The 24,186-nt window shown below is 51.3% G+C and overlaps 1 protein-coding gene across 9 annotated transcripts; it reads right to left on the bottom strand.

The window, feature by feature from the left end:
• Window positions 1-2,489: 2,489 nt before the first annotated feature.
• On the bottom strand, window positions 2,490-23,700 carry ACVR1C (activin A receptor type 1C). 9 transcript variants are annotated; one of them, XM_039555118.1, is made up of 9 exons: window positions 23,627-23,700; window positions 16,433-16,663; window positions 10,607-10,858; window positions 9,149-9,379; window positions 8,630-8,797; window positions 7,746-7,902; window positions 7,283-7,407; window positions 7,040-7,170; window positions 2,490-6,544 (listed from the first exon to the last, which is right to left on the bottom strand). In XM_039555118.1, exons 1-9 carry the CDS (start codon window positions 23,697-23,699, stop codon window positions 6,419-6,421), a joined length of 1,494 nt encoding a protein of 497 aa, XP_039411052.1. In that variant the 5' UTR covers window position 23,700; the 3' UTR covers window positions 2,490-6,418. The 9 variants fall into 9 exon arrangements, 8 of the variants coding, with proteins under 8 accessions (XP_039411052.1, XP_039411053.1, XP_019146162.3 ...); XM_039555119.1 differs by having other exon boundaries at window positions 10,607-10,855; XM_019290617.3 differs by lacking the exon at window positions 23,627-23,700 and adding an exon at window positions 21,686-23,515.
• Window positions 23,701-24,186: the final 486 nt, after the last annotated feature.

The following is a 24,186-nucleotide window of genomic DNA, read 5'->3' as shown; positions in this document are numbered from 1 at the left end:
TATGCACCTTTACAAAGTATTGCCACACACGCCTGGGACTGCCAGCTCTGGGAGGAAAGGCTGGCAGGGGCACAGGCAGGGGAGGAGGCAGCCAGGGCCATGGGGTGAGCGTGTTGGGCTCTGTCTGCCAGCTGTGTGGCAGTTCAGTGTAGGCTGGCACGTGCTGTCACGACAGATCAACACAGAGCTGCTCTACACGCCTTTTGTAAGGGCCCTGCCTCTGCCAGCTGCAGCAGAGGAGCTGCAGGGATGGGTGTCCATGAAGGAGGCACAAGGATGGGTGTCCATGTGCTCGACATTTGCTGGTGCAGAGGAGCTCTTAGTGCCACGAAAACATTGGCATGGAGCCTCCCCCACTCCAGGGCATCCCCTCATTGCCCTGTATGGCTGAAGTGTCAGTACGTCCCCATCCCAAATGTTCATCCCTCAAAAACCCAGCATCTTGCAACAGAGAAACAGCCTGTCAGGAGACATCTGGTCCACACACCTGGAGGAGGGTTGGTGGCTGATCTGTGACAAGTGCCTGTGGTCTCTGTGCCTCTCCTGGCAGACAGACGGGCACAGGGACAAGGAAGTGTTGCACACCACAGCAGCACCACAACAGCAGATTCAGATGTCTGTCCTTCACCTCCGAGTTCCTTGGGGGAACCCCTCTGAGTTAAGGGGAAGAAAAAACATATTTAAAAAGTACGGCAGTCAAGGGGGAAAGCTCTCTCCCTTTTCCTGAGAAAGCTATCTGTGCCCCCGGGTGTCATCTGCTCACTTGCCAAGGCACACTGAGCAACGCGGGGAGCGGGTGACTCAAAGCCTCTTCCTCTTTTCCTGCTCACGGTCACCCCGCTGAGTGCTTGAAAACAAAGTGCGTTTCGGTTCCTGCGGCAGCCCTTTCTGACGTTCCTGAAACCCAGTGACTCATCTGCAAACAAGCTGAGGGCAGAAATAAATGACACCGCTCATCAGAGCACAAAGCAGGCTCTTGGTGCGAGCTCCCCCAGCAGCCCCGTGCCCCTCTGCTGCCCTGCGCCCCACACCAGCCGCGCACCCCACATCCCCGAAACGCACCCCACACCCCCGACACGCACCCCACACCCCCGGCACGCACCCCACACCCCCGACACGCACCCCACCCCCGACACGCACCCCACACCCCGGCACGCACCCACACCACACCAGACACCCCCACACCCCCACGCACCCGTCCCTCCCAGCCTGCCCGCTCCTCCCCGGCCGGGCTCGGAGCTGCTCGGAGCCGAGCCAGAGGCAGAGGGCAGCCCGGCAGCGGCTCCCACATGTCCGGGGAGATCACACGGATGCTCTGCCCCAGCCTTCTCCCTGGCACGGCGCTAGCTCCGTGTCAGGGCTGGAGTGATGGGACGCCCTCCACTAGCCGAGGTTGCTCCACGCCCTGTCCAACCCGGCCTTGAACGCTTCCAGGGGTGGAACACTCACCCCTCCGAGGCTGCAATGCCTGCAGGGTTTCTGCCCACAATCACCTTACTCGGGCAGAAGGAAGGAGTCGTCCTCTGTGGGACACCAGCCCTCAGGGGCTCAGGAGCTGGCTCCTCTCCTTAGCTACCAAGTGTACACCAGTGGCTTCTGCGGAGCTGATTTACTTAATAACAAAAAATTGAAGAACTAGCCCTTTCGGTTTCACACCCAGACCCTTCACCGAGAGGTGTCTCACGAACACCTCTCCCCAGGTGACGGCCCTGGTGCGCTGCTGCCGCAGGGCTGGGATGCCGCTGTCGGGGCACAGCATCCACGGACAGAAGCACCCACCTGGCTCACAGCGGTAGCTGCTCCTCCACCCAAGTGTGCTGGAAAAGAATGTCTCCCGGGAGGCAGGAATTTCGCAGGCTGCTGGAAGAGCAGCAAGCAGCTCTCCTGTGCGACAGACACACACCCGGCGCGGCGGTGGCCGGGGGATGGCAGCCGATGTTCGCCAATGAGCCACTGGCTGCTGCCGTTCCATCGGGACCCGCTCCAGAGCCCGACAGCCAGGACCTGCACAGTCAGCACCGTGACAGTGACACCTTCCTGGAGATGTGCAGGGACCAGAGAGTTCACAAGTAATTGCTGTAACACAAAGGTCTTTCTAAGAAAAAAAATAAAAGCCCACGGTATCCATTAAAAGCCACAGAAGTTTCTTGGGTCACAGCATGGCAGATTTCATTTTGACACACCTTAAATTTAAATAAAGCCTGACTTAAATTCCCAGATTATGGCTGTGTCAGGGGAATTTTCAAACATACAGACTCCAGAACTGAGGTGCTCAGGGTGAGCTGGTCCCACTCAGGTTTACATCACTGAAAATCTCAATAGCTGGAAGAGCAGGATCAGGGAGTCTCGTATGAAAGGGAGCTCAGTGAGAGCTCACATTGGTGTGGGTGCAAGAGCCACGAGTGAAGGTTTCTAAAGGTTCAAGCAGAGCAGGCTCAACCCTTCTCCCCTCACAGAATGAACATAAGAACAGTTTCAGGCCACGGGAACACAAGGGCAGAGTATGCTGAATTTATTGAAATTGCCACATCTTCCCCAAATCCGCATACAAAATACAACAGCTAAACCATTATTTTACAACCAGGCAGCTGCAATATCAAGCAATAACGTTAGCAATAGTTTTAAAAATAACTCTGCAGTGTACACAGATCAGATATTTCACAACACGAGGGTTGAAGTCGAGCGCTGCACTGCTATACTTAGTTCAGAAATATTACGGTGTTCCAGATAAAATACTAATGCTTCTTTTAAAAACAGACAACTGAGGAAGTGGTTTGTAGATTGACAAAACATGACGTTTTTCTTAGGGACTGAGAATCACAGCAGGTTTAGACACAATGTCATAGCTACATTCAAAATACATCTGGTCCATTTATGCCAAAAATACATTCAGTGTAAGTTACAATTTATTGCACATTTCTTTTATTCTGTAGAAATATATTGTACCTCTATACTTATTCCCTGTACATTCATAAATTGTTCTGCCTGTTAGAGCAGAACATGGCCATCTTTCCCTAAAAGCTTGGGGGGGATTGGGGTACCACAGCCCGTGGGGACGATCCCTGGAATCACAGACACGCGGCTTGCACAGCCAAGGGCAGAGGAGGGGACGTGTTTTCAGTGCTGCTGGGGGTACCCAGGTGCTGGCCCAGGGCCCCCCAAGGATACCCCAAGGACACCCCAAGGACAGCCTCACAGCCCCCCACCGAACCATAACCTTCCTGGGCACAGGAACGGGCTTGTGCCCCGCTGTCGGTGCGGCCGAAGGAGGGGCACAAGCCCCACACCTCCGCGGTCAGAGTCCTGCGGAAGCACCGCCCCGGGCAGCAGCCCCAGTGCCACCCCCGTCCCTGTCCTGTGATACCGTCCCCAGGCAAGGGATGAAACCCAAACACCTCCTTCCCATGAACAAGGGGGAGCTGGGGACAGCCTCAAGCCCACCCTTGGCACAGGAGCTCCGGGCAGACGGGGACTGAGAAGAAGAACTTGCCCTGCTCAAAGTTCAGACCCGTTGTAGGGACTGGGAATATTTCTAAACAAATTTATTTATAATTCCTGAATCTAGTACCAAGCAAAGAAGTGACATAGCAGTGACTAAAATATTGCAGGATTCTTTATAGTGTCACATGAGGGCATGGCTTGATTAAGTGCAAATTATAAAAGTAGGAAAGTGCAGAGGACATTACAGCCTGAATTTCTAAAGGAGTGTCTGGGGGCAGCAGTTCAAGCAACACAAAAAAATTAGGTGCTACAGGAAACATTAATTAACTTTCCCTTTCAGTCCATAATCCCTGCATTAAACTTTAGATTGTTATTAGAAGCAAATTATAAAATATTGGTAATTCCCTCAAACTAGAAGCATTAATTAGGAGGCTGAATGTGGTGACAGGTTTTGAGCATCCTTGACCTTGAAAATTTTCATGAGCTTAAGAACTTGTGCTTTAAGTGAAGATTATCAGGAACATTGTAATCTCTGAGGAAACCGAAGCCTCCCTAAACTGCACAGAAGTGTCTTGGCATAACCTCTGTGCTTAAATTAGAACAGGACAAACCCACATGGAGGGGAAAGGCCACTAAAACAAGGGTTCTTTGGGGTTTTTCTAAAGGAGTGTAGAGTTTACAAACATTTCAGAGCTCAATACAACAACATCTGCCCCTTGGCTCAGTTATGTTCAACTCTGGTTCATCAAAATGTACATTCACCTCTCAACAACAAAAAAGAAAACAAAACCAGTGCAAAAACACTGAGTTAGGCGAAAAGCCAGGGTAAACAGACCATAATGTCTGATGCAAAGAGATATTTCCAGGGAAAAAGTTAAAGCATTTCTGGATCTGCAACTGTGACCTGTGTGAGGAGCAGCCGAGCCTGAGCATCCTCCACCCACACCTCCCAGCCAGGCACCAAAAGGGTCTTGTTCAAATTACCGGGTTGGTCAACAATTTTCAGAGACTCGGGGTGGGGAACTGAAAACTGAAACTCCTTTCCCACTTTAAAAAATAAATCTTTGATTCTTCCTTTTTAAGATAAGGATTTTTTTTCAAGTTACATACTACAAGAACAGATGCTGGATCTTAGGTTTGCAAATTTTTTTGCTAGTCAAGTCAGCACCAGGCTTTGGATCATGCAGCTGCCAAAATTTGGATCATGCAGCCTACAAAGTCACATCACTGAGCTCCACGGGGTAGTTCATGCAGCTGAAGCACATAAGAATTGACTCTTAGAATCCCAGAATGGTTTGGGTTGGAAGAGACCTTAAAGATTGTCTCCTTTCACCTCCCTGCCTTGGGCAGGGACACCTTCCACCAGACCAGGTTGCTCCAAGCCCTGTCAAGTCCTCCCTGAATCTCTAAGACAACCTTGATTATATCTGAGAAACCACACTGGGGCAAAACCTGCCAGCAGCTCTGGGGAAATGCTCCACTGCTCGGCTGCAGACCACACAAAGCCCTGTTGTTTAACAAAAGCAGGAGTGACTAAACCCTGTGCAAACAGGTAAATTGCATCAAAGCCTATTTACGGGCAATTTACAGCCACCAAGTATCCACAATGTCCTGAAGATGAGCACTCAGGATGAAACCCGGTGTAATGGCACTACTGACCACGGCACTCAGTAAAGGCTGAACTCATTCTCCCCCACAATCGCTCAGGTCAAGAGATTTTGCCCCAAAGACTGATCTGACTCACTGTGATCAGCCAACAGCTGCCTGCCACAGAGCTGCAGGGGCCACATCATATTTCTAAAAAAGCTTTGCTATTCTGGAAACATCTTTGGGCTTAATTTCTGTGAGCCAGCTGGATTTAGAAACATTAGAAAAACCATAAGACTATGAAATATATAATTTTGCCCATTAAAAATATTCAAACATTGTATTCAAATATGTGGGCCATGGAGTGTGGCAAAATTCACATAATGCCAAAACTTTGGTGAATTTTAATACAACAACTCACTTTGCTGGCTTGTAATATTATGGAAACATGAGCAGAAATGTTAATATTCATCACCAGCCTGGTGCTGTTACAGAATTCTGTAAGAAACCTCTGAACAGGCTGCATTGGCTTTTGTTAAAGCTTCCCCCAATACATCAGAAGGCACTAAAAAATTGTTACCAGTGATTGGAAAGATGTTGCTAAAAACAAATATTTTCTCAGTTTAGGTAGAATTTCTCCTGTTGCATCCCTACATAGCTAACAGAAACATATTGCCTCTATTATTTTTCCTACTAACAGTTAAAAAGAAAAGTTGTCCCTTGATTGATCTGTTCAATGAACAAAAGACAGAGCAGAACAACTCAGATTTTTACCACAATATTGTATGCGAAATTGAGACTATAAAAATAAATGTTAATAGGGAACTGACTCAGTGGTTTTGTTCACAATGTACACACTTAGTGGAATTTCCATAGTTTTAATTACTTAGGTAATTATAAATAAAGTAATTCAAAATGCATTTACTGACAACCCCTTTTCACATTCCTGCAAAAAAAACAGGTAAAAAGCTGGGTTAATTTGGTCTTTTACTTGGTTTGAGAACAGAACATGAGGTTTCCCTGACAAACAAGCTTTAACCAACACCAGACATTTCCAGGACGCTTGGGGTGTGACAAGGAGGAAAAGCACAACAGCAGAAGGTATTTCTACACTGTCATGAGGCTTTAAGCTCCTTCCTGCAATTCACTGGTGTCCGATTTACTCACAAAACCAAAGCAAGTCACGGACTTGCTGTACCAAACCCCAGCTACGAGTCCCAAGCTGCCTCGCCCCACGGCCGAACGCAGCACTCGAGGTCGGTGCTCTGCCTCGGGCACCGCAGTACGGAAGGAACCACATCGTCTGAGGTAGACCAGAAACAAAAATACTATCACATGTGGAAAGATGAACAGTAGAATGCCTTCCCCTCTCGTCCCACAGGGAGGTCTGTCAGGCTTTGGAGTCCTCGTGCACGCAGAGCTGCGAGATCGTCTTCTTGACGCGCAGCGCGGTGAGACGCGCGGCACCGCTGGCACGCCAGCACTCCCGCATCACCCGGCCCAGCACCCGCAGCGCCTGCAGGGCACAGAAACAGCACCCAGGATACAACCAGTGTCTGCAGCGGGGCAGAAACAGCCAAGATACAACCACTGTGCGTGCAGCAGGACAAACACAGCACCCCGGAATACACCACAGGGACGCAACCACAGCGCCTGCAGCAGGACAAACCATAGCCAGGGATACAACCACCACCCGCTGCTTTCTGGTTTTAAGACGGGGAGATAAAGGGCAGCTCTCTGAAACAGTGACACAACAGCAGCAGCATCAGTTAAGACCTGCCTTGAACAGAGTTGAGCACTTGGTGCAAAGAGTTTGCTCTGTATTGATCTGAAGGAGAACTAGACATATGAAGCTTCTAAATTCACGAGAAGCTAGAAGCTGAGCATTGTGTGCCCTATCTCTCACTCCAAAATTCTGTCTTAATTTAAACTTGAAAATATAAATAACAAAATAAAACTAGGAAAAAACCCTACAAAATACACCTAGAATAAACTAGAAAACTGCTTTTACCTCACAGCTTTGCCACTGGTTTGGAATACTTGGTCTGAGCTTCTGTTCACAGACAACCCTTCTCATGTCTTCTATCGAAGGATCAGAAGGCACAAGGTTGTAGTAAGGCAACTGGTATTCCTCAGTGATTCCTAGGGAAGATTTACTGTGTAGGTGCCCATGGCAGGGGGTGGAACGAGATGAGCTTTAATGGCCCTTCCAACCCAAACCAAGCTGGGATTGGATGAAAGGCCAAAACCTCACCTCCAACGGAGCACCTCCGGGCTATCTCCCAGTACACCAGCCCCAGAGAGTAAATGTCTGCACGCTTGAAGGACTCAAAGATGTTCATGTTCATCGCATCGTCCAGGATCTCGGGGGCCATGTACCTTTAGGGCACACAGGGTCAGTTTGCTGGGGCAGCTCCTACAAAAGGCCACAGCTGTGCTGCCACATGCCAGGGCCCCGTGACCCCTCGTGGTGCTGGCAGCCGTGCCCTGCCCAGGCCCACAGCACTGGGGGCCAGGTGACCCACACGTGATGCCCCACGTGGGGCAGAGAGCTCCATTCCACAGCAGGGTCTGCAACCTCCTCCCCCACCCACCCCACAGGGCTGCGGCCATCCCTGCCCGATGCCAAGAGCAGAGGGGACATCACTGGTGGAGGGCAGGGCTGTGAGGAGCCATCCCCACGGAGCCAGGCCGGCAGCTGCAGCTGCCTCACCCACCTCCTGGTGCCCACCCTGGGGTTCTGGGGAATGTCGATGGTGTTCAGCACCGAGTCGTGCTTCACCGCCAGGCCCAGGTCGGCAATGGCGCAGGTCTCGTTCCTCTTCACCAGGATGTTCTTGGATTTCAGGTCCCGGTGCGCGATCGCTGGCTTCCCTGTTCACAGTGAGAGAAACCGCCTCCAATTTTGATAACAACAGCCTGGATTTTAATATCATGAGCAAGGACGTAAAAACAGTTTTAGTCACTTTTGTTACTATACCATATAAAAATATTGAGGCCTATTTTGAACCAAGTGAAGCTCTGCTAAATGATGTCAACTTCAAAAGAAAGCTTTAAGGGCATTTTTGTTTCAATAGCTGTATTTCAGGAATAAAACACAGAAAGAGAAACTGGAAGTTCACCCTCCAAATTAATTTGGAAAATTACAGAATCGCTGAATGGATTGGGTGGTAAAAACCCTCTAAGACCACCAAGTCCCACCATTCCTCAGCACTGACAAGGCCACCACTAACCCATGTCCCGACGTGCCACATCCACACAGATTTTAAGTCCCTTAAGGGATGGTGACCCCATCACTGCCCTGGGCAACCTGTGCCAGGGCTGGATAAACCTTTCCATGAAGAAATTTTTCCTTCATTGGTGCTCATTCCCCTTTAGCAGAGCTGCTTCCATAGGCACCTATTTAAAGGCCTGCAGACAATGGAAGTGGGAAGGTAAGGTCCCTGTTCCCTGTCTATACTGCACCACTCACACTCACACTGTTCCCCCTGGTGTTAACAGTTTAGAAAACACTTCACGATATCACGTCACCCGTAAATGTTTTTGAGAACACTGAAGCTCTTCAAAATACTTGAAGTAAAAGTGGGAGGGAAGCACTTGCCTTGCGTGCCAACGATCTCCATGTGGAGGTGGGCCAGGCCACTGGCCACTGACAGCGCCAGCCGGACCATGCCCTCCACCGTCACCGTGCCCCGGTTCAGGTAGTCAAACAGGGAGCCTTGCTCGTGGTACTCAGAGACAAGCCAGAGCTGAGTCCACGTCCCGTTATCTACCCAGAGGAAGCAAGATTATTAAAAATATTAGCTAGGGAAAGCCTTCCCCTTTTCAGGGAATGCAAGCCAGCAAGCGTGCCAGCTGTCCCACCGGGAAGGAGCTCAGGGCAGCCGCATGGTTCAGGCGGTGCTTCAATGGGAGTGGGGGCAGCGAAAGCTGTTCTGAGACAGACACTCAGGATTTAGTGAGTGCCAACATTGGGGCTGGGAAGCACTCTAAGACCACTGAGTCCAACCACTATCCCAGCACTGCCAAGGCCATCACATAGAATCAGAGAATTTCTTGGGTTGGAAAAGCTCTCTAAGAGGAAGGAGCCCCGCGGTGCCGCGCACGCCTCGCCGCTTACCCTTGTTGTCAGCAGCAATGAAGCCCAGGATGTTTTCGTGCCTCAGCATGACCGTCTGGTAAATCTCTGCCTCCCGAAACCAGGACCGCTCGTCTCTGGAGGAGAAGATTTTCACAGCTACATCCTCCCCGCACCACTTCCCACGCCAGACTTCGCCAAATCGGCCTTTTCCCACAATCTCCTGCAGGACAATAGTCCTTGCGATAGTTCTCTGGACAAGCAGAGGCAGACCTAGTTAAGAGGAGAGACAGGTACCTGTGAAATAGCTCAGCTGGGACCTTCAAACCCCAACACTGACCTTTCCCACTGAGCTACACTCATGGCCTTGCTTTCCTAGACTATCAAGGGAAAATCCTGTCCCAACCAATATCTCCTCAAATCAGGCTTCTTAATGTTACTTCCCAGTCTCTGTACATATAAAAAACTTTCTTAAACCCCAGTAAAAACTTTAAAATTTGGCCTGAACTACTCAATTTGGTTTGATACAGACTGCAGCTGTCCTGCAGTCAATTAGTTGCTCTGCTCTGGCTGAAATTTTTGAAAATTAAAATAAATTATTATAGCAGCTCCATTGTGCTTTGCCAGCCACAAATCCTGCCTGGTTTGATTTGATTCTGTGTTTGTTGGGGCCTTAAAACAAGGAATTGTTAAATTTTTTTACCTTTTTTTTTTTAAATAACTGCGACCTTGATTTTGGCTGAAATCAGAACAAATCACCTTGGTGCACGGGGCTCTGGCTCTGCTCAAGTCCAGCCCTGTTCCTGGCTCAGGGATGGCTGGGAACAGCTAAAACTTCAGAATAAATAAAGCCAAAGTCTGCTCACTAGAGCTGTGAAAAAGCATTAGGGAAGAACAACCACTTAATCCTCAGAGGTATGCAGTTCATGGAAATTAATTAAATTAGGCACCATTTGTACATTTTTTACTTATAAATAAAAGCAAGCATAGTTTACATATTTTGCAATAAAAGTTCTAGTTAAGGAAAGTTGGGCTATACACCCCAGACATGCCACTGGCCCAGTGACCTGGAATTTGTGAATTCCCACCTCATTTTTAGGTTTCTTTGGTTTAACAAGTTCTCAGTAGCAATGGAAGCATCACAGTAGGCAAGATACCAGAAATGGGAAAAATGCTAAAAAGATGGATGTTCTGCTCAAAACAAGAATTTGAAGGAACATTATTCTGCTATGAAACACAAAATATTTGAGAAGCAGCATCCTGACCTGCCCAGGTGGGTTTAGTACCTTTCATGATCAGCCATGTCACATCGGCCAGCAGCACTGGGTTTCACACTTGATTCTGATTTCTGAGTTCACTTTTTTAACTCCTCCATTCCAACAAAGAACTGAACTTTTGCGGTTTGACAGAAGAAGAGCACCCAGAGCCCATCGCTGCCGTGAGGGGTGGCCACAAGCAGCAGCACTAAACCCACGGTGGCGGGCAGAGCACCCCACGTACCGGAGCCAGAGCCAGAGGTCGTCATGTCGTAGATGAGATCCCTCAGCGTCTTCCCGGAGCTCACCAGGTTGCCCTCGGACAGGGGCTCCTCCACGTTGGGGGGCTTGGCCCCGCGGCGGGCGCAGCACCGCCAGCCCCGGGCCGAGCAGGCCGCCAGCACCGCCGCCAGCAGCACCGCGCACACCGGCACCGCCACCGCCACCGCCAGCACCGCCGAGCGCGGCCCCGCTCTGCCGGGAGCCTCCGACGCTGCTGGGAGACACACGGGAGAGCGGCGTTGGGAAGGGACACGAGCGAGGGGCTGCAGAGCAGTGACCAACTGAGATCGATGCTTTCCCACAGCTGTGCTGAGCAGGAGGCAGAACAGAGCACTGCCGGCCACGGAGCCTTTCCCCACACACCCTCTGAGCAGGAAGCCTGGTCTCAGGCCAGCATTCCGACCACCGCCCCAGCTCTGTATCAAGCCCGAGGAAGACACTGCTAAGGGATTCACTTGCACATGAACACATACACATGATTCCCTTAATGTCCCCAAAATTTTAAATAAGTTTTAAAATAAAAATCGACCAGCACTTTCCCTGCAAATAAAACAAACCAGAAATATGACCCATTAAAAAACCTCAACACTCAGAACCATGAGTTCAAACGGGATCTCAGGGCTGCAGAAGATGTAAGAATCATGAACTCCACCCCATGCAAGGTCACTCTTTTCCTTCAGGGAAAGGCTGGGCCACGTGCACACCACAACCTGGAGTCTGAGAGTGACAAAAACGACGTGGGCTCTCAAATGCAGCAGCCAACGGCCTCAGCACCCTTCCTCCAGTCAATACTACATCTATTCACCAGAACAACTCCAACCTTCCTGAACACAAAGCTGGTACATTTTGTTCACAGGTTTTTCCTTTAATGACTTCAAGAGGATGCTTCAGGGGTGACGTGGGAGGTTTGTAAGAGGATTTACGAGCAGGATGCCTCCTTGGAACTGCTGCTTGTTAACTGACATGCTGGGATCTCCTAAACGTTTTTCATTCTGTTTCCACAGGGCTGATGTTTCCCTGAAACAGGGGTGAAGTACAGTATGGAGAGATCCCCTGCCCTAGGAGCCCCAGTGCCTCGCCGAGCCAGCCCTGCCCCCCAGGACATGTGTAAAGCAGCGGGACTGGCTCTGTGCTGGCCGGGGCACACGGGCTCACAGAGGGTAGAGTGCAGGGCATGAGCTGTCCCCTGGCTGTTCAGCACTTCCCCTGTGCCATCCAAACCAGCATCCTCCCTGCAGGGCTCGTCAGGCTCATTCCCGGTAGCAATGAGGTTCATTCATCCCCGGCAGGGGCTGGTGAAGACAAACACACACGAGACACTGACCACACCATGTCAGCTCTTCCCACCAACTGCTGAAAACCAGCATAACACTAAATGAACAAAATAGAAGTTTATTGTCCTTAGGCCACTGCAAACAGTAACAAAAGGAAAATCATCAGGAAACTTTGAACAGCAAGAACTGGGCTGGTGGGAAGGGACTGGGAAGGGCATCCTCACGGACTGGCCCGCAGGACAAGGACACAATACATCCTGGGATGTAACAGTCTATAAACTGCAGTGCACTTTGCGCAGTTTGTACACCATAAACCTCTGAAATTCGGGTTATAGCAGGATTTTAAGGGGCAGAGAAAAATTTCTCAGTATATGCTTAAAAAAAGCAACAATACCATTATTACCAGGGAAAAAAGTCTGCAATTTTAACAGAAAAGTGATGTGATGCGCTTTCCCTGACAATGTGTACGGGCACAATTGGTATCAGCACAGACTCGTGGAGCAGGCTGCGGGAGAGCTGCAACAGCGCTGCGTTTTGGAGTCCTTTCCCTCCCATACACCATTTTGGGAGCCAGGCTGAAGGGACCACAGCAGGCAGAGAGGGCCAGTGAGAGTGTTCTGACACCCTGGGGCAGGAGCAGGAGTGACCTCAGGTGGAGAGAAGGAGGGATCACGGAGACCCTGATGCTCCCAGCCATCCCGGGAATGCAGAGCGGGATGTCACAGCACTGCAGAGGCAAAGCCAAGGACTCTCGGAGGGTGACACCCAGCTCCAGGAATACAGGCAGACACAGCCTTCACAACTGCAAGTCACAACTGCTCAGAGTAAAGTGGAGCTCAGGGCTGCTCACGGGTCCCCTGGGATGCTGCTGAGGTGGGAGATCTCCAGGGCAGAAGGCAAGTTTGCAGTGGGGCTGGAAGCTGTGGTGGCTGGGCCAGACTGCAGGGAGTCTCCACTGAGTTCTCAGAGAATGATGAGATCCTGATGGTCTAGAGGGGTTCCTTGGAAGGAGTCAACCAGAAACCTCCTTTGTCATCCTTTAGTCTACTGGCTGTAACAAAGACCAAGTGCAGGTCGAGGCTGGTGGCAACTGCTCAGACCCTTTCCAGCTCCTCACGGAGCGCACGTCGAGGCTGGGGGCAAACCAGCGCTGCAGCTCCTGTGCTCTGGTCAGTGTGGGCCATCTTCAACCCTGACCTCTGCACCACGGTGCCCCAAGACCAGGAGCCCTCAGGGGTCGTGGGGCTCCCCACAGCTCAAACCAAACACCACAAACACACCTCCTGCCCAGCACAAACCATCAGCCTAGGGACAGCCACAACAGCTGGGAAAGGTCAGACTCCTGGGGAAATCAGACAACTCCTCATGACCACCCAAACCCAGCAAAACACCACCATTAATCACAACATTTTGCAATCCAATTTCAAATGTACTGTTCATTGACTGACTAACCAAGAATAGAAGCTGAGACATGTTGCCATGTGTGAACCAAAAGCAGCACATCTGGCAGTACTCAGCAGTTGCACAATGCGGGGCGGTTATGGTCCAACTTGCATAAACAAAATAGTACTTGCAGGCAGCAAAAAAAGGAAGTGATTTTTTCCCTCCAATGGAAAAGTCATTCTCACACACAGCATTTGCTTTTGACACTGTAAAGCTTCCACTATAAGGCTTCCACAAGCCCCGAACTGTGTGTGTTCCTGGGCTACTCAGGGGGCAAAATTACATATTCTTTCCAATGTAGTAAAAAAATCTATTGTATTCTCTTAATGGGGAGGCTCTAGTCAGCTCTACAGAATACATTAGAACCATTTCAAAAATACAGTTTGGGCTAGAATCTAAAATTAAATTCTACCGTAACAGACCCCACTCACCACTGGGGGGGGCAGAGATCATAAACTCCGTCTCCCAGATCTCAAATACGGCCCAAAAATCCTGTGAGACACAAATCTGTGGCTGGAAAAATCTAGGTCTGACTAGCAACTCCTGAAACCAGCCTGTTGCACGCTGAGGGCATGGTGGTGAGTTCTGCAGAGAAAACCAGAACGAGGGATGTGCAAGGGACAATTTATCACGGGGAGGTCCCTCGTGGCAGCAGCACACAAGGTGCTTTCTGCAGCCCTGCTGTGACAGGGGAAGCTCACATCAAGTCACCTGCTGGGGCAGAAAGTATCCCAGTTAAACCAGCAGAAACCTGGAAAGAAATCTAAGGTGACACAGAAAAAAAACCCAATTACTGCAAACTCATCCTGCATTTTGACATTTTCACCTGCTAATGTAGAATATGCAATGAAATCCCTGCCCACAAGAAGGAGGATATAAAAGCAGAGATCCAGGTTTAACCTGTCTTTAAAGATTTTCATACATTGTTAAAAAAAAAAAAACCACACCAAAAAGCCAACCAAACAAAAATAAACCACTCAAAGGAAAGTCAGCTCCTGTCACCCAAGGCCCTGACCCTGAGCCCTGTGCTGGCTGGGGCAGGCATTGCCACCTGCAGCTCTGCCATGGGAATTCAGGCACAGGCACCAAACCATACACTGCTCTCTGCCCTCAGAGGTCCTCACCCTGTGGGTCATCTCACTGTTCTCTGGGCACTCCTTCACAACACAAACCTTTGGTAAGTACAGACAGTCACAGAATGCCACCATGGTTTGGGTTGGGAGGGACCTTAAAACTCAGCTGGTTCCAAGTCCCTGCCACGGGCTGGGACACTTCCCATTAGTCCAGGTTGCTCCAAGCCCATCCAACCTTTGAGCTGAAGCAGGTCAGCTTCATGGAGAAGAGCTGAAGGGTGGGTTTGTGTCCCAGCAGGACACAAAGATCCAGCCTCACCTAGCAGGGATGGGCACCTTGCTGGACCTCCTCAGGGCTTCTCCTCCTCCAGGAGAGCCGCTCCTGCCTAAAGGCAAGTTTTTCATGCCCACATGCTCCACTTTTAAACTAGAATTTGCATAATGGAGACAGACTAAACAGGTCAGCAGGTAAGTGGGTAGGTATACAATGTATATACACATAAGGAAATATATATATATATATACACAAAGGTAGAGAGATATATATATATATAAGGAGCTTGATACAGAAAATAGAGATAGACATAGAAATAGAGAGACAGAGATATAGTTAGACTCTATCTATAGAGGTAGATAGAGACAGATAGAGATGGAGATGGAGACAGATGATACAGGTAAAGCACAGTAGACCTTCCCTATCAAGGTGTCTGTCCCAAGTGCCACTGGCCACGTGTGAGACAAGGGCCTGACCCTGGAGCTGTCCCCACGCAGCTTCCCAACAACATGAACCCTGTGAGGATAGGCCAGCACAGAAACCACACTGGCACTGGTACAATTCCAACTGACATGAGCTCCCTCCCCTAAATCTGTAGAGTAAAGGTCTCAGGATAAGAATTCTTTTTTTTGGGGTACTGAAATATGAAACGAGAGGTTTTGCAAGTCCGAGTGCTGGGACAACAGATGTGCCCTCTGCTGCTCCTCTAGAAATAGCAGCTTTCATCCCAACTTGGAAAAACCACCATGGCACTTTATTTCTAGAGCATGACCACAATTAGTGTGTCCCTTCCGTGGTCAACTGCAAGAAAAACATTCAAATGATCCTTATTCCCGCCCCACAGCACACATGAGGTTGGTACCAGGGTTCACCAGGAGGTGACAGTGCCCAAGGCTCCCACAGCAGCTCCCCCATGGTCTGCCCAGAAACAGCCATTCAAATTCCATTAAGAACTACATGATAGTGTCTTAAATTCAAGTTATAATTGTAAATTGTGTATTAATTTGCATCTTTCTTACCTGCAACATGTCTTACCGGTGTAAGTACATAAAAAGGTATTATCTGATAAAATAGTATATTTTACACCTTTTTAAAAAAAGTCTGGAATAAACACAAATCTTGGAAAGAAGAATCAAAAAAATTAAATTAAAATTATACTAAAAATAGTATAAATATTTATTTTTAGAAAGCACCAAATCAACTTAATTACGAAACTTCGAGCCTGGCAGACTCGTGCACTGCACCGGCTGGGTAATACACAGAGGCCCTGGAAGTGCCTTTTTCCTCCCTCTCATTAGGACCAGGAATCTCACAGCTGCTCATCCCTGCTGAGCAAAACTCTGTGACACTGATGTGATGCTGCCTCACAGGCTGCTCACACCAACCACAGCCCCCCCAGGCTCAGATTGCTGAAACCGCATCAGCCAAAGAGGTCCCCAGCAGTGGCTTAGGGTCCTCCACCCCTCCTGCCCCCGAGGTGACCCTGTGCTTGTAGGACATCGAAGCCAGCCTTTAGGATAGCTTTAGACATGCAAGAAATTCCCTCTGCCACAAACAGAGCCGCAGTTTGTGTTTTGCTGTCTGAAACAAGCTGGGACAAAACCAGCTGTGTTTTACAGACAGCCTCTAAAGCCCCCAAGGACCGGCTCCTGCAGTCGTGTTCCCTGCACGGGGTTTGAGCACTCTGGAGCTCAGACGAGCACTGGGGCTGGGCTGGCACTCACCGAGGGGCAGGCGGAGCGTGATGTTGTTGCAGAAGTCGGTGTAGCAGCACTCGGTCTTGGTGATGTTCTTGGAGCTGTGGCAGAAGACCTGGGCGTTCAGCTCCGGCAGGGAGACGCAGGACTTGACCACCTCCTCGCGCCCGTTGGTCAGCATGACCGAGGCCCAGCAGGCGCCCTCCGTGTGGCAGGTGAAGTTGGTGTGCTCGCACAGCTGGCACACGCACTGCAGGCCTGGCAAACAGGGGACAGCGGTGGGGACGAGACCCTGGCACAGCAGAGCCTCGAGGACACCGTGCCAGCTGGGCCTGCCAGCTGCTGCTGAATGGGGCCCTGGCCTGCAGGAGGAAGCTGGTGCCAGGACACCCCCAACAGCACAAGTCCCCAACATTCACAGACAATAAGTTTCTAAATCTTGGTCCCAGGGACTTTCATAGATGTCATTTGTCTTGTGTGGTGGAGAAGACTGACCACCCCAAAAAGTAGTTCTCGTGAAAGCTGCTGCTGACTCCCAAACCACGGCACCCTTTGCCCATCCCAGTCACCAGCTCACACCAGCAACACCCCAGCTGTGCCAGAGCTGACTGGAGAGCACCGAGCCGGGGTCACCGAGGCACAGCACCCCAGGATGAACACGGGCAGAATGACAGACTCCTCCTCCCCATGTCTCCTCAGGTGAGGCACCTTGTCCGGGCAACCCTTTCTGGGTCAGCTCCAACTCTGCAAGACTCAGCCCTGCTCTACTCAGGAGAATAATTTTAGCCATAATCCTTCAGTTTCTTTTGGAACTGGGGGGAAGGAGAAGGGCTTTCTTTTATTTAAGGATAAGAGCTGAAAAGTAAAACATGGGTTAGTGGTGGGCTTGTCAGTGCTGGGGGTACAGCTGGGCTCAATGATCTCAGAGGGTTTGTCCAGCCTAAACCATTCCATGATTCTGCAATCTCAGAGTCCCTGGAGGAGCGCAGAAGTGCTGACAGACATCAGCACAAATCTGATTTCTGTTTCTGTGACACTCTTTGCTTCCCTTACAACAATCTCCATCCTGTACCACCCTTCTCAAATAACAGCTCATGGTGTTCATCTTCAGCTCGGGCCCACAATAAACTTCCTTGGCACGGTATGTCCGTGTTTATCCTGGGTGCAGGTGTGCCAGGAGCTGCTGCCTCAGCTCTCCCTCGGCACAGGAGTGAGCACCATCCTTCACACACAGCACAGCAGGCAAATATCTCCTTAAAGACATTACCCTGGTCCCAGAACTGCTGCAGGGAGCAAGACTCATCAGATCCAAATAAATTAGAGATCTAGCAGAAGGAAAACAGACACATCATCACCAAAACTGCAAAATAAAAGCATTATTGAGGAAATGAGTCTAAGATTATTGCAAGTGTCTTCGGGGCTTTAGACACGTCATTATGGTGTTTTTCTTCCTTTCTCACAGCCTAAAATAAAATGGAAAATTATCCTTATTACATCATCTGCAGTGGATAACTGACAGATCTATCCATACTCTGTATTTGCAGATTGCCTGAGAGCAGAGCTGATCAAAACTGTCCCTGCATATCCCAAGCAGCTCCAGGGGGGCCCCTGAGCCCCACAAACATGGGGAGAGTTGAGGATGGTTGACCCTCACCCTGACCAAACTGAGACAGCCATTGCTGGAATGACAAGGGCGCTGCACCACCGAATGCTGCTCACACACAGAGGAAAAGAAGGAAAACTGTAGCTGAATCTGTTCAGAGACAAGATCAGAGTTGGAGTTTTGGGAAAGACAAGATGCTTTCCTCGCAGAAGACTTTCACAGACCACTTTTAAATATAATTCTACAAAAGCAGAAGCCCAGGTTCCTCAGACACCTGCCTGTGCTGTTGGCTGACTTCTCATGAAGAAAAATTGATAGAAATCACAAACCAGATACAAATCCCTGGCCCTGTTTTCAAGAGCATTTCTGTCCATCCAGAACCCTTTGTTAACAGAGCAGAAAGATGATTGAGCATAACTATAAAAATACAGGTTTCTTGCACCTGTGCTACTACAGCTGCCTCAGCTCTTGTGGAATCAGGGGAGGAGCCTGGGCCCTTCTGAACGTGCCACTGGGAACATCCACGCTTTTCCCACTCCCGTCCCACGGAGCAGGGGAGGTGACAAACCCCTCCAGCTCTCTCCCTGTGTCACATCCCCGCTGTGCCTCCCACAGAGCTCCTCACAGACACCTGTGCAACCACTCCTGCTCCACCAAGCCTGTATCCCCATCCCTACTCACATCCTCAGGGACACAGCACTCTCCAGAATTTGTGCCTTATCCCTGCTGCTCCATCAGGAAAGCCCCAGTGCTGCTCCTGGTTATTCTTGACATCTCCTTCCACTGGAAAAAATTGTCCATGTCAGCTTCATAACCAGTCCATCTACAGCCACTGGCAATGTATACCAAGTTTCACATTACACATCTGGACCATTTCTGCTCTGATTTGCCTCAGCTGCTGTTCCAGAGGGGCCAGCAAGACACTCCCCTCAGCTTACAGACCAGAGGAATAACAGCACAATGATGGAAGATCGTCCTCCCACTATTCAAGCCAGCACCACCTTTGAACTGCTTCCCCTCCCACAGAGCAATTTTACATCATGAAAGAAGAGGAAGAATTTGCAATTATTGACTGAAATTCTGCAGTCCCTATATGCAGCAAGAAATGTTTACTCCCTCCCCAGACAATTCCTGAGGACAGTCCTGGCAATGCCATTGGTGATGCACTGTCATGGGGTGGAAGTTGGGACTCCCACCACGCTGGAAACCGGGGAATGGAGTAAGGTGACTGTCAAGGAGTTAGAGGCTCAAAGAGGCTGGAGGAAAATGTGCTCCCAAACTTTCAAAATAAGGCACTCTTTAATCCAGTAATGAACATGACTCCTTTGTTTACTCAAGCACAACAATTCCCTTAAAACATTCCGTTCTCTGATTGAGAAATTAGGAGAAAGTGAACAACTGAAACACACCATGGCTGCAGAGAGTACGCCAGGCATCCAAACCTGGCCACCAACAGTCCCAGTCCTCTGAGCATGGAGCTTTCCAGCAGTCACTAACAAACCTCTCCTGACCCTCCCCAAAGCCCATCACCCCCAGAGGGACCACAGGCAGGTTGTCCCGCCAGGACTGGCTGGAGAGCTGGGGCAGGGCCAGGGCAGAGCAGGACAGGACACACCACAGGCTCCCTCCAGCAGGGACAGCAGTCTCGGGCACGCTGAAGGACAGAGGGGTCCCTTCCCAAGGGCAGCTGGTGCTCGGCAGGACCCAACACACAGCAGGAGCCAGCCGAGGGGCGGGGGAGGATTCACACCCTGGCACACCAGGAAAGCAACTTCTGGACCCAGCGACCCCAGGAGCAGATGTTCCCTGGGTTTGGCAAAGACATACATGGTTTTCAAGGATGTTTTTCCTGCTGTTATTGCAATAGGAGCTGAGACTACACACCAGATTCTTGGATGAGTCCCACCATGAATCAGGGGCAGGATGACTTGATCTTCAGAGAAGAAAATAATCTGCCTAACTTACCTAAAAAGCAACATTTTCTGCCTTTTAGTTCTCAGTGTAACTGCCAGAAAACACACAGAACAGGCAGACACACCATGCAATGAGCTTACGGAGCAGTAAGAACAGAGCCAGCACCTGATTCCCAACAAACCAGCACAAGAAGATGGGTTTTGTGTGCTTCCACCGCTTTGTCATCATCAGCATCAAGTACATGAATTACTAGATAACTGAGGAACAAGTGCGATACCACAAGTGAACAAGAGGTGGAAGAATAGGAGTTTAAACACCAGCTTCATGAGGGCTGGTGAATAATTTAAACCCATTGACAGACACAGTGCAACTTCAAAAGTTAAATGGAAAGAACTGAACATTTAACACAAGGCCACTGACACCACGGGCTAACAGAATTGAACTAAAAACTCTGAGGAACAAAGCCCAGACCCGCTCTCTCTCATGAACCACACAAGGTTCTACATTTCAGCACAGACTTTTTACTACACAAATTAACAGGGCATTAATCTTCCACTAAGTCATAATCCATCTCTACTCACCATAGTTAGAGGTAGAGCATTTCAAAATTAAATTGGAAAGCAAAGATCTAAGTGGCCTGATGGGAGGAAATGCTGAATATCCAGAACATTTCCATCTTTGATCATTCTGTACGGTCATTCTGTATTGTGCCCTTCTAGATAGGCTGTCATCTTATTTCCAAATAACAGGTCTGGAGTTCCCACGACTGCAGGCTTTCCACACTGCCTGGGTCCCCTGCCTCAGGCACAGACCCCAGTGCCAGGACACAGCTGCCCCTGGGCCACCTCCGCTGGGAAGGGATGTTTCCACACCACAGGACACATACCTGGACCTGACTGACTGGACTCAGGAGGGTCCCAGGTGGCAAAAGTTTCACCATTGGACAAAGGGGCTCAAAGGAGATCCTAGAAATTACAGACTGTCTGTTTCCCATTGTCCAGCCCCCTGATGGTGATGGAGCCAGGACAAAAACCAGAGAAGGTACCAGTAAAGGTGCCATAGGGTGGGTGTGGGTGTGGGTCTGGCACAGCCCCTTGTTCTCCAACTGCACAGCTGCTGGGAACTGACCACGGCAAAGAAACTCTGCTGCCACCTGGCAGAGCCACTCTGATCTTCACCAGAGTCAGCCTGTTTCTCTGGCAGCAGCTGAGGTCCGAGGCAGAGAGAAACAGCAGCTTCACCGTGCAAGCCTGTGGCACGGGAACGTGGGCTGAGTGCTCCGGGGAGATGGAGAGGGGAAGCAGTAAGAAGGTCACAGGGGTTGCTGAAGGCTGAAGAAGTAGGACTGACTTCAGAGCATTGCAAAAAAGTTTCACCATGGAATCACAGAATGGTTTGGATTGGAAAAGCCCTCTGAGACCGAGTCCAACCGTTCCTCCATCACTGCCGAGGCTGCTACTAACCCAAGTCCCCAAGTGCCACATCCACGTGGCTGTCAGATCCCTCCAGGGATGGGGACTCCATCACTGTCCCATGCTGAGGGATCAAAAGTCAGAGGAGAATAACATCACACAGAAGAACAAACAGCCTCAGCTGTGCACAGGCCATCAGCACACTGTCAGCCATCCCTGCTGGGAACAGAGGGCTGTGCCTCCCTGGGGAGCACTGGACAACTCCTCAGCTCACGGAGAGAGCACAATCAGGAGACACCAGGAGAAGATCCAGCCCTGTTCTGCCATGTGGGATCAGATGTTGTCACCCACCTCAAAAAGGCACAGGAGAAGTACAGACAGCAAAGGGATCAGGCATAGATTAAGAAACTGGGCTGTCACGTCAAAGGCAATTCTGGAGAGGTGTGAAGGTTCTATGAAGAAATCATAGATCACATTTAGAAGATGAATGGGGTCAGGTACTCACCATTTCACACTTACTCAGGAAAAGCTCAGCAGCCAAGGCAAAACCCAGCAGGGAGGAGGTGAGTCCAGGCATTGAAATTAATATTAACAGGGCAGAGAATGGGCAACAACACCCAGGGAAATGACTTTTGTTGTAATAAGCTGCCAAAGGACATTTTTAGCTTTGAACAGGCAAGGTATCCTTGGGAGGGTTGTGCTTTATGGGACATGAGTGACACAGCAAAGCACTGTGAGTGCAGGGATTTTGTGCAATACAGCACATGCACAGAGCTGAAGAAGGACCTGCTGGCCCCAGTCCATGAGGGGCTGAGGGCAGATCCAGCACAGGGCTGTGGGTACAAACTTCACGGGGAGGCAGCTGAGATAACACAGGGCTGACAGCACTGACCGACTGCAAGCCTGGAATTGCTTGCATAAGAGAGTCCCCAGCACTGAAAGCTCCTGAAGTCACATCTGAGTGGTTTGACAAGGAATTTTCCATCCAGACAGTCACACTGAGTGTCCCCTCTATTGCCACACATCTGCCTGTCTGGTCTGTACATACCCCCTGCCTGAGCCAGGCTCTGGGACAGGGTAGGGAGAAGAGAACCCTGCACTGCCCCTTTGGAGAGCAAAGCAACACAGGACTTTTATATAAAAAACAGTCAAAGCCAATATGATTCCTTAGTGCTCTGGATGCTCTCCAGAGGGAAGTGGTGACGGCCATGGTGCTGGCAATGCTCTGATTTAATTCAGGCACACCGGGAAAACAAGGGCTGCATGGGGGCTGCCTGCTCCTGGGGTTCCCTTCCAAACCTGGACAACAAAACTCTAGAGAAATAAGGAGAAGAGCTCTTATGGAGCAGGTGTTACATCCTGTGGAGGTACCAGAGATTACCAGATGTGCAATACTACACAGAAGTACTTCACAGCCCACAGCTGAGCTTTGTTCCTCCCCCCTGCCCAAAAGCAGAGATTCTATGAGCACCTGGATGGGCCGCTGGGCACGGTCCTTCCCTGCACTTGGGGCTGTGACCTCCCCTCTCAGCAAGGTCCTAATGAGCATCACACAAGGAAACTGCTCTGGTGAAAACACGGAGAGAAAGGCAAAGTCCAGTAAACCTAATAGAAAATTTGTAAAATATTCTGTGATACACTGCCTTGCTTACCGCTGGTTTCAGAGTGCTGCTAGCGAGCGCGGGTTTAGGTTTTAGAGGGACGACTGAAGGGAGGGAGTGTCTCAGCACCTGCCGCCCGAGAGAGGACCCTGTGCCGAGGGGCCCGGACGTGTTCCGCACCCTGCTCGGAGCCCTGCGAGGCGCCGGCAGCGCCGTCCCGCCGGCGGTGCGGAGGGGCGGGAGGAGGCACGGGCACCGCAGAGCACCGCGACAGGTCCTCCCACCGGGACCGATGTCGCTCTGAGGATCTGCCCCCGAGCAGATCCCCGGGCGCCGCGGGAACCCCCGGGGTGGATCGGCCCGGGATGGCGTGGGAAGCCGCAGGGATCAGGGATTCCGGCGCGGGGCCGCTCCGATAAGTCCTCCCTGACCCAGTTCTCGGTACGCGCGGCCGTGATTAAAGGCACCGAGAGCCCGAACCCCCCCGAACGGCGGCGGCCCCGCCGGCACCGGGCAGCGCCGGGCGCACGGCGGGGATGGATAAGCGGGGTTCTAGCGCAGCGCTCCCGCCGATCGCGCGCCCCGGCTCCCGGTGCCGCTCCCGGAGCTCCCGGTGCCGCTCCCGGTGCCGCTCCCGGAGCTCCCGGTGCCGCTCCCGGTGCCGCTCCCGGAGCTCCCGGTGCCGCCGTACCTGCGCAGAGGGACACGGCGGCGCCCAGCAGCGGCAGCGCCGCCCGCAGCGCGGGGCCGGGCGCGTCCCGCATGGCCGCGGGGCGGGTGCTGCTCCCCCGCCGGTGCCGCTCCCCGGCCCCGCCGGGCCCCGCCGCCCTCGGCTTTAGCGGCGCGGGGAGGGGCCCGGCCCGGCCCCGCCCGGACCCCCCGCCCCGCTCTGCCCCCGCTCCGCTCGGCTCTGCCGCCCCCGGGACGGGCAGCGGGGCGCGGCCGGGCGGGGGTCCGGGGCAGCCCCGGGAGCGGAGAGGGGACGGCGAGGGCCGCGCCGAGCCCCCGCTCCGCTCAGCCGCGGCTCCCGAGGCCCCGGGGCGAGCCCCCGGCCCGGCTCAGCGCGCCGGGCTCCCGCCGCAGCCGCGCAGCCCTCGGGGCTTCTGCCTGCAGAGATGCGCAAAACCAGCCCGGGACAAGGACGATTTTTAATCTTGGGGGTTTTTGCCAAATCTCCATCAATGCCTTTTGGCACCTGCCCCGGGACTTCTCCGTCAGGCTGCACCGAATCACCCACGAACAGCAACGTGT

The sequence above is a fragment of the Corvus cornix genome, chromosome 7, assembly GCF_000738735.6.
Source record: "Corvus cornix cornix isolate S_Up_H32 chromosome 7, ASM73873v5, whole genome shotgun sequence".
NCBI lineage: Eukaryota > Metazoa > Chordata > Aves > Passeriformes > Corvidae > Corvus > Corvus cornix.
The sequence above is the reverse complement of the archived record's forward strand: the minus strand, read 5'-3'. Positions and strand labels throughout refer to the sequence as shown.